Source organism: Rhipicephalus sanguineus, chromosome 8, assembly GCF_013339695.2.
Source record: "Rhipicephalus sanguineus isolate Rsan-2018 chromosome 8, BIME_Rsan_1.4, whole genome shotgun sequence".
Classification (NCBI taxonomy): Eukaryota; Metazoa; Arthropoda; class Arachnida; order Ixodida; family Ixodidae; genus Rhipicephalus; species Rhipicephalus sanguineus.
The window spans coordinates 8,648,865-8,665,959 of record NC_051183.1 but is presented as its reverse complement, the minus strand read 5'-3'; the positions used below and the strand labels follow the sequence as shown (position 1 = coordinate 8,665,959).

General features: G+C 42.8%; 2 protein-coding genes across 3 annotated transcripts in view; one reads left to right on the top strand and one right to left on the bottom strand.

Moving 5' to 3' along the window:
- Positions 1 to 902, top strand: part of LOC119401291 (uncharacterized) — a 51,374-nt gene extending 50,472 nt beyond the window's left edge. For both annotated transcript variants that reach the window (XM_037667984.2, XM_037667983.2), the window contains exon 28: positions 609 to 902. In XM_037667984.2, coding sequence (XP_037523912.1) covers positions 609 to 646 — 38 coding nt within the window. In that variant the 3' untranslated portion in view covers positions 647 to 902. The remainder of the gene's footprint in view (positions 1 to 608) is intronic.
- Positions 903 to 4,377: 3,475 nt separating this feature from the next.
- Positions 4,378 to 17,095, bottom strand: part of LOC119401290 (exonuclease 1-like) — a 14,074-nt gene continuing 1,356 nt past the window's right edge. The window contains exons 4-11 of the mRNA XM_037667981.2: positions 16,369 to 16,506; positions 14,958 to 15,173; positions 14,148 to 14,338; positions 12,185 to 12,281; positions 11,314 to 11,506; positions 10,191 to 10,356; positions 6,740 to 7,734; positions 4,378 to 4,517 (exon numbers count right to left, since the gene is read on the bottom strand). Of these exons, the coding sequence (XP_037523909.1) occupies positions 4,402 to 4,517; positions 6,740 to 7,734; positions 10,191 to 10,356; positions 11,314 to 11,506; positions 12,185 to 12,281; positions 14,148 to 14,338; positions 14,958 to 15,173; positions 16,369 to 16,506 (2,112 nt within the window). The 3' untranslated portion in view covers positions 4,378 to 4,401. The remainder of the gene's footprint in view (positions 4,518 to 6,739; positions 7,735 to 10,190; positions 10,357 to 11,313; positions 11,507 to 12,184; positions 12,282 to 14,147; positions 14,339 to 14,957; positions 15,174 to 16,368; positions 16,507 to 17,095) is intronic.

Below are 17,095 nucleotides of genomic sequence, written 5' to 3'. Positions count from 1 at the left end.
AATCTGGTTTTATTATGTATTAGGTTGCTATTGCAAAATGTAATGCGCTGAAGGTCCCACGTTGTCTGAGAACGCATTGACTCTATATTGATGCAGAAACTAGGGCAAATGTGAATCGAAGACTTGAAAAATTGGCGCATAAAAAGACACGACAGACGAGACCAAGAAACGGACAGGACGTAGAGCTGTGTCCTGTTAGCTTCTTGGCCTCGCCGGCATTCTTTGAGCTAAGAGTGAGGTCACCATTCAGATCCGAGACATAATTCAAATGAAATCGCGCTTTAGTATCATGAAACAAAGTCGAGATGACAAGAATTGTTGTGCACACCTAGCATTAGTTATTAGCCATTTCCTTAATCGATGGCTTTAATGGGTGACTGTATCTTCTTTGAAATTAGTTTTATTGTTTTATTATCGTTCTCCTTTAGTATCCCATTTGTATATAGTTGAACTGCTAACGTTCATTTTTTTTACACGTACTTCTCTGCATGCGCCCCTTAGCCCATACTCTAACCAGAGCCTCTAAGATATGCTAAATAGAAACAAGTGTACCGTTGTTTCCCCTTTAAAAGCATGAAACAGATTGCCTTTCTTCATTCTTACTGCAGGAGCAACAGAGACATTCCAGCGTCTCCCAGCGACGTGACATAGTGGAGCGGAGTACCGCTAGATTTTAGATTTTACGCCCTTCGCAACGCAGGGCGGTATAAAATTGTTTACTGTTACCGCATAACTGCCTTTGAGGCATCGCCACTTGTTACTTTTACACAGCTTGGCTATTGTAACTACTGTAGGTGGAGAATGATGGGCCCTAGGCCACGTTGCCGCTGAAAGTGTCGCCGGCCATGTACATAAAGTGCGTTATACTCACTCTGCAATAAATTTCATATACTGATCGTTTTCTCATGGACTCTCTTTGATGTAGCGGAGTATCGCGCACAAGCGTTATACTCCTTTGTGTCTTCGCACAATGGAGCATGCACAGCAATATAAAAAAGCCTGTATTGTACTACAGTTTGTAACCACGGTTTTTAACAGCGAAGCTGAGATAGCGTTCCAGAAACCTCGTAGTGCATGTTTCGCGCCAAGAGAACGCTTCTTTTCATTTTAGTGGCCCGCACAGCGTTAGCGCACTTCGAATAGCCCGCCTGGAAAGGGCCTCCTGACGTAGCGTTTGCCTTGCCTAGAGTTACTGTATATGCTACCTTTAGGTAGCAGAGTTGCGCATAGGTCCGGCTAGCAACCAGAGCTGTGCGGTGAAGTCTCACTCCGTTTGCGCAGGCGGCATGCCTTCCGTGTCGCCGATTAACCTGTCCGGCGTGTCGAAGACCAGCGATAAACATTGACTGTCGATGACTAGTGTTAATTCGGTTCGCTGCAGCGGCGGCGTCGAGAAATACAATAATTGGCCCGAGCGTCAGCTTCTCCGCAATGCATGATTGCTAGCGGCGTTTGGAAGACAGGTGCGCAACTCTGCTACCTAAAGGTAGCATATGCAGTGACTCTAGCCTTGTCCAACGTTGCCTGCCTTTACTGCCCGGCAGCCTACGCTGCGGTTTCTGCTCTGAAGGGCACATACAAACCTTACCCGAGTTGCGGTTGAGCTCACGTAATCCTCTGCACGAAAGTGCAGCGAGCACACACGCAGATTTCTTGGTTGTTTAGCACACTGTCACAGAGGCACGGCACTCGGCCACTTCGGCGTAGGGGTTTAGAGTAGAGTAGAGTAGACCCTGGCATCTGTGGCTCATACCCAGTCTGGGGGATTGGCCAAGAACCGGTTAGTTTTTATTTGCAGCACCCACTGGAAAATCACGTCGGTTTCTTTGCTGCAGCTGCTGTTGCTGAAGCGGAGCACACCATTCAGGCAACCGACAACATAACAGGCACGCGGCATTTTGTCGAACTTTCCGTTAGAGCGACTTTCATGAGCGTGCAAAGCACACGCGACAGTACGCGATAACGAAACTACCACTGAGACGCGACCGCAGACAGCAGCCCGGCGAAAACGTACTTTTAAACCATTCGGGCCGTTCTCCTTGGTAACGCAAAGTTTTCCATTAATGAAACTGAAACGCACAAGCAGAATATTATTACGTGTTGTAAAGTACGGAATGGTATTTTTTATTATAAGTAGTTCGAGTACTAGTTATTAACTGTACTGGGACTTTGACGTCATCGGGCTCATTCCAAACTATCCCACTGGTGGCGCATATAGAGTCCAACATTTACCTTAATTTCTCGATTAGTAGAGCACTGCTATAATACTGACGTTTTAGGCGTTCTCAAACGTTCACCTTTCACTCTGACAAATTATTTGCCTTTAGTGTCCCTTTAAGCTAGCCGTAATTTGTAAGGCCTATCGGAGAACTATCATCATAAACGAGTATGCTCCACAAATTGGGCAAATCCCTCTACACACCACTGGTCCATTAAGACAGAGAGAAAGCTATAGAAAAAGAGAGAAATAATGGGGATAAAGATAGAAAGATAAAGAGAAACACAGATAGAAAAAAACATAGAGATAGAGATAAAGATAGAGAAAAGGGTCGTTCTATGAGAGGTACGAACGCTTGGTTCTGGAGTTTGGACATCAGCGTCGTGACAACTTGGCTAAAGTCTAGCAACAACCTAGAAGCAACCAAATTAGAATCGCCCAGTTTCGCTGTTTCAAGCCATGCACTACTTAGCGCAAGCTTCGCCATTTTTTTTTTATATATATTCCACGCCTGCTGGTTGATTCAGTAAGTTTAGTCGGTCTCGTCAAGCAAGGCCGTAGCTTTGGGGCGATATACCAGGCATGTGACACCGCTATTAAAAAAAAAATCCTGGCTATGGCACTGTCGCGAAGGTTCACAATAAAAAGGAGGCTTATAATATATTCTTATTTAACGAATATTTGCTATAACAAATTTACTTCCCTATAGGCTAAGACATCGAAAGGTTATTGTTGGATTCGGAAGATGAAAGAATTGGGAAGGTAGACCCACGTACAACAGCCTGATCTACATCAAGCTGAGACATTGCATAAGCATAAAATTCTGAAGCCACGTGTGGAGGAACAGCCTTGTCACATACTCTAGCAGCCCTAATTAGCCTCATTTTGTACTAGACTGTCGAGTAGACTGCTGAAATGAACTGCGTATAAATCCTGCTTCAATGCATGTACACAGGAAGTTAGGCTTCCATGGACAAATGGGGAAAGCCTCTGGTTGGAGCATATCTATATATATATATATATATATATATATATATATATATATATATATAGTTGCTCTCGCCGGTTTTTGTGGCGGAAACTTGGAATTTTAGCGATTTACTTGTAAGACGCACGCGTTAGCATCTGATAATTAAAAGCGGAACATTGAGGCTCCAAAACGTAAGTGCGCGCGATGCTGTGTGTAAGTCTGATACCACCTTTAGAAGTCCGCGGCATTTCCTCCTCAAAGGCGGATGCACACAAGCCTGCACCAACGAGTTCGCACTCCAGATTGACGTCATGAGCCAGATCGACGATCGGTGGGTAAACCCACCGATCCAGAGAACTTGAAGGGTGCATAAGCAGAACTATTTCTTTAGTCACGGAGGTGATCGGCTGCCGCGCCTCGGCCGTATGGGCGGGGCCTCTCCATACTTCTTAAACGAAAATCACGCGTCTTGAGTCTGCCTCTAGCTGCTCACCCCGTTACAGAGCGCACACCGCGATCAGAGGCTCTGCTGAGCTCCATAGTGAAGGTTACCACGGTTCTCAGTCGGGGCTACATAAGACAATAACAGAAGATCCACATTATATCGCACTTTCTTTCGCTTACACAACACGTTCGCAACGACCCGTATCCAGCGCTCTCGCCTTTATGCTTTAAAACTGAACGTTGTTATTCAGTCCTTGCCATCCGTGTTAATTAACAAAGCAACAGTAGTGTCGATTGCGGCGTTTCTTCGCAGTGCGCGGAGCAGCTGTGTCTGCTGTTTCTGCCATTGTTCTGGCGAGTGATCCAAAAGCTCAATCGTTGTTTCGCACTCGCTAATTGCACCTGGTTCCACAGCAAACTTTGCAAAGAAGTCAGACTTTGCACTACCCAATCCTGCTCCGACAGGTGGCGCTACGCGTCTTGCAAAACACCAGAGTCTGACGTCGCAACTCGCAAATAAAAAAAAACGTGCTTCAAAAATGTAGTACCCCTTTAACATGAAAGCTTCCACAATGACAAATATGTGCATGTCAGTATCTCCCCATACCTAAATAGATCCAAGACATTTTTTACTATGAAACGAACAGTTTGTGAATATACATAAAAATCAAAGCATTCAGACAGGTTGCAGTGATATGTAAAAGCTAATTTTATTGGTTCTTGCCAGTGAAGTCTACAAAATATATACATTACTAAGATTGCACTTTATTTACAGACAAGATTTCTTGAATTGGAACTTGGCAAGACTTTCTAGCAAACTTGGTTGTCTGATATCCTTCTTCATACCAGACTTTGAAAGACCTAGGCGCCGTTGCTTTGATGGTGCTGCAAAAGCACAAAAAAGTTAATGTGAACAGATGCATAGCAAAATGCGAAACTCGAACACATTCAGTGTCATATATTACCATGCAGGGCACAACAATGAGAGGACTAAAACAGCAAGACAGGGGACAAGCACCGAGGACGGCACTCGTCCTGTGTTGCAATGTTTTATGTACCAACACACTGTAGGCAAAACAATACTTAGAAAAATAGCCTTTACCACTGAAGTGTTCATTTATATTTATGCATAGTTTAGCCCTTTCACTACTCTAAAGAAAGAAGAGAATTGTACCAAATTTACCGAAAAAAATTTTTTGCTCAATTTGTAAGCTTTTTTTTCTGAATAAAACAGCACCATTCTTACAATTCAATGGAGTTCCTTTATTTCACTAGTTGCGTAAGAAAAGATAACTGGAAAATGGCTTCCCCACGTGGCAATACAATGAAAGATGGCTATAAAATGAAAGCCGAGACACAAATGCACAACATGGATAAGTGTGGCCATGTGGCGTCAAGAAACACAACTATGACGACTGTACTCACCATTGGTTGCATGTGGGACCAATTTTTGCTGATGACGAGTATGGGCGGCATTGATCGTTTCGGTACAAAATTTCATGACAATGATACTTGTCATTGGAAGCGAAAGGGTTAATTACCAATAAGTGTAACAGCAAGGACAAAAGTTTAGACATGACTTTTTAGCAAGTCGCCAATGGCCGTGTGTAATGATGAAATACAGCTCTCTTTAGGTCAGCAGAAATGAATAGATTTTGAGCGCAACACCCAAAGTGGCACATGGGCCAATGGTGCAAAGAGAATGACACAGCATTTTGGTAGGGGTAAAATGCAAGAACACCCATGTAGTACTAGGATTTAGGTGCATGTTAAAGAAGAGCGGGTGGTCAACCAAGTGTCAACCAACCCGGTGTCCTCTACTGCAATGTGCCTTATAATCACATGGTGGTTTTGCCAAAGGAAAACTGCAAAAATTAATATTAAAGGAGTACTGACAACAAAAATTCGAATGCAATATGACTGATACATCCAGTTGGCTGGAAGCACATAGGTGTCACCTGTACAGTATCAGTCAAAAATGCTGCTTAAAACGCATGTTATTTCAGTTTTAAAGTTCACGCAAACAACGAATGTGTGTTGACATTTGCGCCATACGTGGCACTGGCATGCCTTTAAAACTGAGCACTGTGCGATCTAAACACAAGTGCAGTAGAGCGTTACATCACGCCACTTGCATACTTGCACATACACACACTGTTATAGTTAACACATAAAAGCAAGCAAACTTATTGCAGCAAATTACTATGAAGTGCAACTTCAGTGGCCCATGTGTCTGACTCAAAGGTCGTGCTTATTTATTTATTTATACTTCAAGTGCTCCGTTAGGCATGGGGTGGGCTTATCTAGTCAGTGAATAGCTTCTATGAATGCCTTGAACAATGTATGGCTGGAATAGTGCACAGCATTGGCAGGAAGACAGTTCCAGTCCTTTGCAATCTGGACGAAGAAGGATTTCAAGTGATTAGTAGCGCGAGTCGCAAGGGATAAATGGCCCTTGGACAGCTGTGATGGGATGAGGTGCACCTGTATTCTTACCGCATTAGTGTCACTAAGCTTAAGTTATCTTTGAACTTTCAACCCCACAAACAGCGCCTTAAAATTACAAGATTATGCCTCTTTCATAAGTTCTATTACTTATTGGTTTATCAGACTGATATTGAGCCTTCACACTGCACTTGACAGAGGTCGTTGTGGAGGGCTCTGGGTTAATTCTGAACACCTGGGATTTCCTTTAACAGCCATCAGTAGCATGGTTGTGAGAGTGCATCTTTCATCGTGAAATGCAGTGGCGAGGAATTGAAGCTGCAACCTTGCACTCCACAAAATGCCGAAATGCCAGACATTGAGACAGCAGCAACAAACACAGCAGTAAAAACAAATATTTGTGAAAATGTTCAGAATGTAAAAAAAAAAAATTATTGGATCATGTTCTAAACTGTCTACACGGTCATCACCAAAACGTGGCCCTTTTGTGTTATAGTACTAGTGCTCCAGCTTGGCAAGCAGCAAAGCCAATTAAATGCGATTGGCACAAGTTGGAAAGAACTAGTGGTTTCAGAAGTGCATTTTTGTGCTGAGTATGTGTGCCAAGGGGTAAAACTACAAGCATAAAAATATATATAGTCATATACAACAGGGAAACTTACCTTTCTTTATGGGTTTAGATGGAATTCGTGGCTTGACGATGAGATGCTCTGGTGTCTCAAGGGGTTTCTTTACAATGATGGCTCCTGTAACCATTAGGTCATCACCGTCGCTGTCTTCATTCACTTCAGCTGCACCGGGGTCCTGTTTGATTGCAAGTCTTGAAGGCCATGGCGACTCATCTTCCAGCGAATTTGGGTAATCCAAATCTTGCGACGAGTTTCCTTGTTCTTCGGAGGAATCACAGCTGGCTTTAAACTTGGGGATTGGAGACTCTTCACTTTCTTCCAGCTCATCTGCCATTACAAAAGTGGCCTTTTGCATTTTTGCCAAAGAAAAATCTTTTTGCGTTGGTATCTTCCGACAACCCGGGGGCATAGGGTCTTCTTCATCAGATTCCATAACTATGAGATCACTCGTAGGAGGAAATGACGGTGCTTTTGCGAAGGGGTTTTTAAACTTTGCAGGAGGCGAAGTAGCACTTGGTGTCTGTGCAGACAGGTGTTTTTCTTCTAGAACCTCAAAGAGTGACTTGTGGCGCTGTAGAGCTTGTGGGCTATGCGTGTTTTTTGTAGGTGAGCTACCGTTAGATGTTGGTGACTCACTGAAGCTATGTTCTGGCAAACTTGAGGCCTCTGGCTGCCTAAAGCTTCTACACTGACTGGCACTGTTATCTGCTTCCAACTCTCCAACACTTTTGCGATGTTCTTTCACTGCTGGGCCAAGGACACACGAAGCTTTTCTACTGCCTTCCAACGCAGACATGCTCAGTCGCAGCCGCTTGAACGGTGTTGACGCCTGCTTGGAAACTGGTGTGGATGGAGCACCCTGTGGCACGAGACTTGACCCCCACTGAAATTTGCCCTGTGATGCACTGCTATGTGGGGGTTTGCTAGACACAACTTGACTGCCATCAGGAATGGGTTTAGAAAGCTGAATTTGCCATTCTGTAAGCTTTTTGTTTGGTGAACGAGGAGTTGCTGGTGATGAGAAAAACCTGTCAAGGAAAACAAGATTCTTATTTTATTGTACAGTACAAAATGAATAAATGCCGGACGGAATTATGCTGTGCAATGAGATATAATGACCGATCACTGTATTCACAGTTATCATAATGTTGCTTGCCTTCCTGGACTGCAGTTTGCCCTATAAAGAGTTGATGTCTTAACCCCCTCCCAGCATAAATCTCTATTTTCTAGAATAAATGCATAAGTCAGGTGGAAAGGCAGAAAAAATAGTGCGTTACATAACAAGGACGAGTGCACCATGTAATGTTCTCAAAGATCAAAATATAGTCAGATGCAGTTTCTTGCACTTCGTATAAAACAAAAATTTCATATACAGTGGAACCCCGGTTATACGACTATGAGGGGACCATGCAAAATCATCGTATAATCCAAGTGTCGTATAATCTAAAAACTAGGAATATAGGCAGTTACATTCAGCCTTGCTCAAAAAAAAGTTATTTTTTAAATTGACAGCTAAGCATATAATTGGAGGAGGTGTGAAAAAAAGATGGTTGATCCCTCCGTCATAGGAATCGGAATAACACGAAAGCAAAGCGTGCCCTTACAGAAGACTGTACATTGATATAAGGAAGTTTGCACAACGTATATTGATGTTTGGCAGCTATAGCACCGTTTAACGTCTATGCACCCACATTGATGATTGGTGGTACATCTCCATCCCGATGACTATAACGCCCATGTTAAATGATTAAACAAACCCTTGTGGTAGCTGTAGTAGTTAACGGTGAAAGCGTAATCAGAGAACGAGGGGTGATAGCCAGAAGAGCGTCGCATATTGGACGCAGAACCTGGTCGCCATCCCGCGGCATGTTAAAATGTGATTGAACACCACGGCCGGACAGGGAAACGCAAAGCGCGTCGTGCCGCCCCCCGGTCGCGATTTTTCTCGGGGCGAGCACGTGAGCGGGGAACGCGGTGTAACAGCCAGGTGAGGCAGGCGCGCATCGCAGAGCTATTTTTGGTTTGGATTAGCGTGATGCTATGAGCGAGGCCAACGCTTTTACGACGCTTGGGCTAAGATCGCCACCTTGCGGTGTGTTAAGGCATTGACAAAATTGAACTTCTATTGAAAACACGCCGAATGGGACGGACGTGTAACGCGTTGCAGGTGTTAATTGCAGAGGCCACAGTAATGATGAATTACTTTATTTTACCACTCCCAGAGGGCAATACCACCTCGCCGACCGGGAGAGTGGTAGATATAAAAGGCGCGTTTGTAAAGCCTCCAGAGTATGGCGTAGTGGATAGCATGCCCGGCATCTGTTGTTGCGGACTAAGCAGTCGTGGGTTCGATGCCCGTTGACGGAACATTTTTTCTTTGCCACCAAATCGTGTAATTTTTTTCAACGTCATTTCCGTGACGGAAATATGTCACTGAAGTCTTGGTGGACCCCAGCATAAAACACTTTCGTGTCACAATGTTTATTCTCCACTTAAAAAAAAAAATCGAATGTAACCCGCACTTTCTTTCCGATAAAACAAATCTGAAAATTGCCCGCGTGTAAAAACGAAACCGAAACCTCTATGGCAACAGCCTCCCGTCAGAAGAGTCAGATACAGTGCCATCGCCACCACACAATGGCGCCTGAGTACATTTTGTTACGAGTTCGTGTATGATGATTTATTGTGTGACTGAGCTGCGCGTGTCGTATTTGTTCCTTTGCGAAGTACTATTGGTGAAGTGCTGCTGTAATTATGAACTATCACGCCAAGTGAAAGTTATGTTGCACGCTGAAGATAGCAGCGTCGCGTCCTTTTAGCGTGCTCAAGGCCTGTGAATGATGACCGCAAACAAAGGGAGGAGGTCTCCAGCTGTATGTCGACCAGGAAAAGCTTCTACAGGCCAAAAACGAGAAAATATCAGGATTTCAAAGATGAACTTGCCGACTAGCTGACGCTACCCCGTGTAGATAAAGCTTGTCTAGGTAATGGCCCTCGAATACACACGCAACTGGGGCATATCCAGAAGCAACCTTAAAGCCAGGAAAACTGGATCACAGACAATAACGAACTGCCAGGAGAATAAATTTTCCATTCTAAGAAGGCATACTATACCAGTCTCGCTCCCTTTTTTTCCATTCGTCAATCTACAGGCACGTAATCTTTTATTTGGCATCTGCGAATATTTGGTGGGCATTAGATTCCAGTAAAAAAAAGGCGATTTCTTTCTCGGACAGTATCGGAAGGTTGTCATATGACGCGGGGCCAGCGAAATACTATTGCGTCGTATAATGGAAGCTTTTAGTACATTATTTTTATGGGGGTTGTGCCGGAACCAAACTGATTCATCGTAAAATGCAGGTCGTTGCAAAACCGGGGGACGTATAATTGAGGTTCCACTGTACCATTTCAAATGCAGAAAACACACTAATTACAGCTCTCAGAAGTAACAATAGGAAATTGATTAATGGAAATGAACATGTACCTGCTGCGAACCACTTGCTTAGGTGTTACTTTGAAAACATTTCCCGATTCATTCTGACTGTCGGGAGAGGTTTCCATTGCGCTGCTGCCATCGGGTGGTGCACCGCTTCCCAGCGAGTTGACCTCTCGATGTTGCCAAGGGCTTTCTTGCTTGTCGTATTCTGCATCTGCAGCATGAAACAAATTGCAGCACAGCAGACAATAGGTATCAATTACCAATAACACAGGACAACAGAAACTCTTAGTTGGGTTGCCCTGTGTTATTGATAGCTTGCCCAACTCCCAGTTCTATTGAACTGCAGCTGAACAAATTTCTTGCTTTAGCATAGTAAATTAGAAATAGTCACACAAGAAAAACAAATCATTGCAGATGTATGCACATCCAAGTCACTCATGTGCCAAAAATAGCAAAGCTGTATAAGAGAGCTCTCGCAACCTTTGGAAGTCCTGGAGGTCTGATATGCCATGGCTTAATAACTACCCAAGATTTTGAAAATGCTGTACTTTACCTGGCATGAATGTCTTCAAATGCTTTGCCATATTCAAGCTTATTATATTCCTAAAGAATCATAGAGACCTGAGCAAGTTGGTACGTTTTCGGAGACTAGAAACAGAGCATAAAGGGCCTGTTGCTTCGTTTTATTGTCCTTTGTGCCATGTTTCTGGCTTTCCTTAATACTTCTACATGCTCTGCTAGTTGCTGTATGCTGTGCCAGTACAGCTCTGTACAATAAGTATGTGGCTTCTTCATAGCAACCATTCAACGTGTTGCCACTGCAAGAAAATTACGGCAGACTCCTGTACAGCTTAACTGTAAAATAAACAGAACCTTCATGGGCAATACATATAGCATCGAGCTTGGACAGTTCATGACGTCTACTGCGATACCTCTAGGCAGATTATAGACTTGACTAAAGCAATCTGAGTACTCCACACCAATTCATCTGGAAAAGTCAGACTTTGTGTGCTGGAGGCGAAAGCATAGGATATTTATTCCTTCAAGGAACAAACTCTTACTTGGGTTGCTCTGATTATACAAGAAATATCACTTGCAGAGCAAGTTAAGTATGATACACTAGACATGAAGCAAATAAAAAACATCAGATAATGGAAAAACCGCTCACCAATGTTTTCCACCGAACTGAGAGGCTTTGAGGGCCGCTGTGGCTGCCTCACTGGTGTTCTTGGAGTTGTAGGCCGCGCTAACCTCCGCTCCGCAATTTCAAATGCACCAAGTCTTCTCGGAGTGTTGTCCTTCACTTCTACATCATTCTTTGGCTTAACCTTCTGATCCTGACTACTTCTCTCTTGCAGTATCTGAGCAAACCAATACAATGTTACTCAATAATCTTTCAAGTTTATTTGTATACTGATACATATATACAGGAGAGGTTATACAGACGTCCCACAGTTCGAAACTACAGCAGGACCTCTTTTTATTAGTTACACAATGATATATACCTAAGAGGCATCAACTACAATTAGGCAAATATACAAAATGGCTGTATAATATGCACAGTTTAAGTAATATACACTAGCAGAACAACACTTTATAAGCGATACTTTTTAATGTTATGCAATGCTTCTTGCTGTTACTCTATGCAATGTCTCGCTCTTTTGTGTGCTTATCTGTTCATTTCTTTTTTTTTTCTAACATCTGTTTGACTTTATAATATGCAACGTTCCTCATTTTGTGTCAATTTTTTAATCCTTGCATGCATTGATTATGCTATGTTTTGAATTGCACCATATGCTCTCCTCACTCTATGGCCCTTCGTGGGCCTTTGCGGTCTTTCTATATAAATAATTCTTTCAAAACAATAAAAATAAATGCAGCAAGGCAGATATGCAGTCTATAAAGTAATAATACAGGCTATTAGTGAATGCTGGTAGGATGATAATGTAGGTGAAGGTTTTACGTGAACCAACATTCTCGGCAACATTACCACTAACATTACCAGCATTAACACCAAAGCAGACAAGAAAGTTCTTTACCTTCCCATCCTTTGGGTAATAGCTGTCAATCTTCTGCCCAGTGTTGACATCGATATTCCCTACTGCTATGTCAAAAGCCTGCTCCCTTGGAAGCTGTCTTTTGAAGAAGTCAAGCATTATATTTGAAAGCCATCTCTGTCGCAGGTCAATTCAGAGACCCTACCCAAGAAGTTGCGTGTGAAACCAGCATTTGAAATATTTTACCTGCAGAAATAAGGTTACCTTCAGAGGTTATAAATGCTTAAACAGGCCCGTAGCCAGCAGCCCCCCCCCCCCCCCCCCCGAAATTTTTATGATACATGGTGTTTTACCGAAAATAAATAATGAAAATAGGCGTTTTTCTTGAATAGTCAAGGCTTTCAGCAAGTGCCCCCCCCCCCCTCCCAAAAAAAAATTCCTGGCTACGGGCCTGTGCTTAAATAAAGGTGCTCTTCAATGAGAAGCTGAGAGAATCATTCAGAAGTTGCAAGCAGTGCCACTGCTCAAGTAAACAGGAAAGATGAGGCTATTGATTCTAAGAATAATTCCAAGCAATGCATTTTACACATAGCTTCGAACTGTCTTGCAGTCTCATACGCCAGTAATGTTTACTACTAATCCATTTGCTATGTGCACCTTTGTACTAAGCGCAGGTGGAACGGTTGACACATATAATCCCCTACAGCAGCTGTTTAGAACCTGTTGAAGTCAGCAGCAACAAGTAAAACAGAAAAATAAAGTTGGGTGGAATGCAAGCTAGCGTTCCTTGCAGTCACGAAGTTTAGTGTTAGGTACGCAGGTACATAGAGAATACATATGTAACAAAGCAAGTAAAACAATGACAAAAGAGCAAACAAAAAATATAATGCGTCATGCGATTCTTACGTGGGATCTTAAAGGTCCCATTCTGTCATGGCTTTTGTGATGCCCTTTCCAACACGGGCTTTTGACATTACTTTAAACTTCACAAGGGTAGCAACAAAAATGTCTTCCTCCACTTTACACATCGGTTAACTATTCCCAAAGTATTAAAGAAGTACTGACACAAAATTTTGAAGGCAAGATAACTTGTGGGATAGATTTGTGTGGACACACACGCAGCATCTACGAAATATCAACAAATGATATAGCCTAGAACACATTTAAAATCAATTTTAAATAGCGTGTCGTGCCACTGCACGTGAAACGCGCCTTTGGTTTTCGCGTAAACAACCAACCGCCCCCTGCGTCACGAGTTCGTGTTGGCTTCCACAATCCTTGTGAGCGCTCTCTCCTAGCAGACCTTTTCAACAGAAAGAGGGGGCATACTTGCACAGGAGTACAAAGGCTGATGTCCTTGCCTCGCCAGTGCATTTCTGGGACGTCACGCATATTTACAACGCCTCAGAGGGTCCAGGAAGCCATCGCTGAAAAGAGTTGTCAACGCGATGCTCATGTGCACGCGGTTTTGTGTGCTCACGTAGCCAGCTATGTTTACATGAAAACCACCCTGGGTCCCGCTTCACTCGGCGCTCTCTGAAACCAAAACTGCGACTGAGCGCTATAAAACCATCTCCAAATAATGAACCGTCGCGCACTCGAGCAAACGAGCTTTCCAGCCATGACAAGTGGGTCATTAGCTACCTATTACAACAGAAAAAACACAATGCAAAATTTTTATGTCAGTGCTCCTTTAATGGCATATTTTTCTGAAGAAGTATTGTTTCAATAATCGCAAGCATGAAAAAGTACCTTGCAAAGCAAAATTGTTTTTAGCTGTGCATATAATGCAAGCTGCAGAGATAAAGGAGACAAGCTTATCAGTGCAACACGTCAACCCTGATGACGTGATCATAGCATTCTCTGGATTAATGTCTAGAAGAAACCATTTCCTTCTTAGGGAAACAGCTTTGTAGTCACAATATTTCAGTTATTCTAATTCAAAGAGGCTATGCATTATGTGAAAGCCAAGAACAAACTTGACACAGCGTTTCAAAAAGGATACTGTCCGGCGTAGGTCATGTCTGTGGGGTCAACACTGGGGTCGTAGGGATTCAGCGGCACCAGTTCATTCCGGATGGGACAGAACACAAGTTGATGGCGGAACGTGTTCTCAGCTTTGAGGAAGTCTTCGACATACTGCTCATTGACGCAAAGGGCCGGCATTTTAAGGTATGATGGCAACTTGGGCAACGTCTGGGTAAAAACAAGCCATATGCTTCACTATGAAAATAGCATGAGGACATATCGTGCTCAGGTGCTTGAATACAGTCATCTGTTGAGATGAAGCTTTAAAACAGGAGCACCTATTTCAATGCATGGTGACAGATAATTTGTCTTGCTTGTCAAATTTTATAAGATCTGCTACATTTAAAATGAGATGCTAAGTGTACTAAATGTGGGGAGTACTTTTTAAAGGCCACTTCCTTGTTTGCAACTTCTGAGAATTGAAAACATCAGGAAAGCAGAAGCATCGAAATGTGCGCAGGTGCATTTGGAAAAGAGCAGAGCCAGAATTGTGCATTATCTGCCTGTATGTAAGTTAAAGACTGCTAATAAGAAATACGGACAATGACCAGGCCTGCATGTATGGTCATTGTAATATTGCTGTTGGCTTTTAAATCCAATTTGACAGAAGTATTGTACTCTCGAATAGCGCACAGCTAAAAGCTCAAGAGACTTTGAACGACACAGTACTTAGATGTTAACTTTTACTAGCTCATCTAGCATTAAATGGAAGAAGCTTCTCAAATGCACCATACTCTGTCAGACGTGAATAAAAGTGCAATGACCATGTTCTCAGAGTAGCACTTACAGCTCGGATATTGGGATTAGTGATGAGCTTGAAAAACTTGCTGGCTTTTCCTAAGCCGATGCCTGGCAGGGAAGGGAGATAGTCGCAACCAGAAAGGATGCACATCTGCCGGAACTTGTCGTGGGTAAAGCGGTCCGCCAGCTGTCCAAAACATTCACCTAGTCTCGACTTCTCGTACAATTGGCCAAATCCTGCTCGATCCATCTTGAACAGAACCTAGATGAAATAAAACATACAAATTTACATTACGCTTGTCATTAACGGAAGATATAACAGTTCAAGGAAACAAAAGCAAATGTTCTGGTCTCCTCAGTCACATGCAGTAGTAGCAGATATCATGTGCAACATAACTTGACATCCAAGGAAAGCAGTCACTTGATTATATAGTTAGATAGGCATGCACATGGGGGAGTAAGGGGGTCGCAGCCCCCCCTCCCCCTTACCTCTAATCTTCTAAAGAGAGGTGAGGATTCTGCCCCATGTAAACTCATGTAAACTTTTAATTCATGTAAACTCATGTAAATTCATGTAAACTTTTAATGCACGGCGTTACGGCTGCACCTGTTTTTTGACGATATGGTGACCAAGCACCCTTGATGTTGCATTGAAAAGACTGTTTACTTCCCACCTTCCCGGAGAGCCAGGGATCAATGGCAGGCCTTTGCGAGAAGCACCCAGTTGCTTCATTTTCATTTTTGCATGCATTCCAGAGCTTCTTTTCTTTCAAACTCAACCAATGCTACAAGCCAGTTTACGGTGAACCGATGACTCCATCATCATCAGGCTCCCATATTTCAATCATTATTTAAGCTGTCATATGATTACTGCTTACCATTTAGCTCCTCAAAGCAATAAGTGTCTGAAGTGTACTTCCGTTTTTAGATGGTGCTGTTTATTAGGTGTGGCATGACACAGGGTAAATGCGTTGACGATGGGGACAGTGACACACACGAACGCTGGTGTGTGTCAAGCCTCATCATTGTCCTCGTCTTCTGTGCATTTTAGCCTGCGTCATGCTACGTTAATAGTCCCAGACTGTTACCTTAGTAGATGTGAAGCCTAGATGTTATTAGTATGCGCCAACACAGAAGAAAAAAGTTAAAATATAAAATAATAATGAAGGAAGAAATGTATAAGAAATCAAACAAAACTTGGGAAAAGGAAGACGAAATGGAGAGGTAGGCTGACTATGAAAATGATGAAATAAATACAAAGACACTTTAATCAAAAAGAATTATTCCCTAAACAAAAGATGCCAGATGAAAAAGAGCTTTGCTGAAATGACATGCAACGGGGAATAACTTCTTGTCAAAATCCCTGTAGTGGGCAAGAACCACGGTTGGGAAACACCGCTTTTCACTGGACAGAAATTAATCTCTGTGAAGACTGCAGTCCCTGCTGTACTCCTTGCCTTTTCACATCCAAAGAGGATGAGGTCGGAATCTTCGGTGATGACGACATCAGCCAGCTTGCATTGTGCCAGGTAAGCGAGTTGTGCATCTGCTTCGTATGGTGCTACGATATAATCAATGCCCCTCCTCCTGCACTCCTGAAAAGGGAACACTTGCTATAGTTCATCCCCCTTTCATGGGTACCACGAGAGGGAAGCAACAGGAAACAGAATATGTCAACAGCACCGTACTTTCGTAATGTATTGCTTTTATTCTGCATTTCCCCCAGCCTTCTTGTTTTCTCTTCTTTGAAATTTGTAGTCTTTTGTTGCATAGTATATATTTCACTCAACATATCGTAAGCATATTTTTGTTTCTTATTATTCGTAACATTAACCTCGTGCTCACTGATATGTCGTTTGTACAACATGTCAATAAGCACCTTTTTATTGACTCATGTGTAGCACTCATGTCAGTTGCTTGTACTTGACTAAAAGCTTTAATTATTGTAAGCACCTTTCATGTATTTGATGATTTGCCTTATTAACTTCATGTACTCTGATGTCTGCCATTGCTATGTTGCCATAATGTATTAATTACTATATTGTGAAATTACAAATAGGAGGTCCCCTTTTGTAACTCCGGGACCTCCATCTGTACTGATAATGAATAAAGATGAATAAGCATGTTTTCACAAAACCAGTTGCACCGGGATTGTACATGTCATTAAATACCAACCCAAATTTG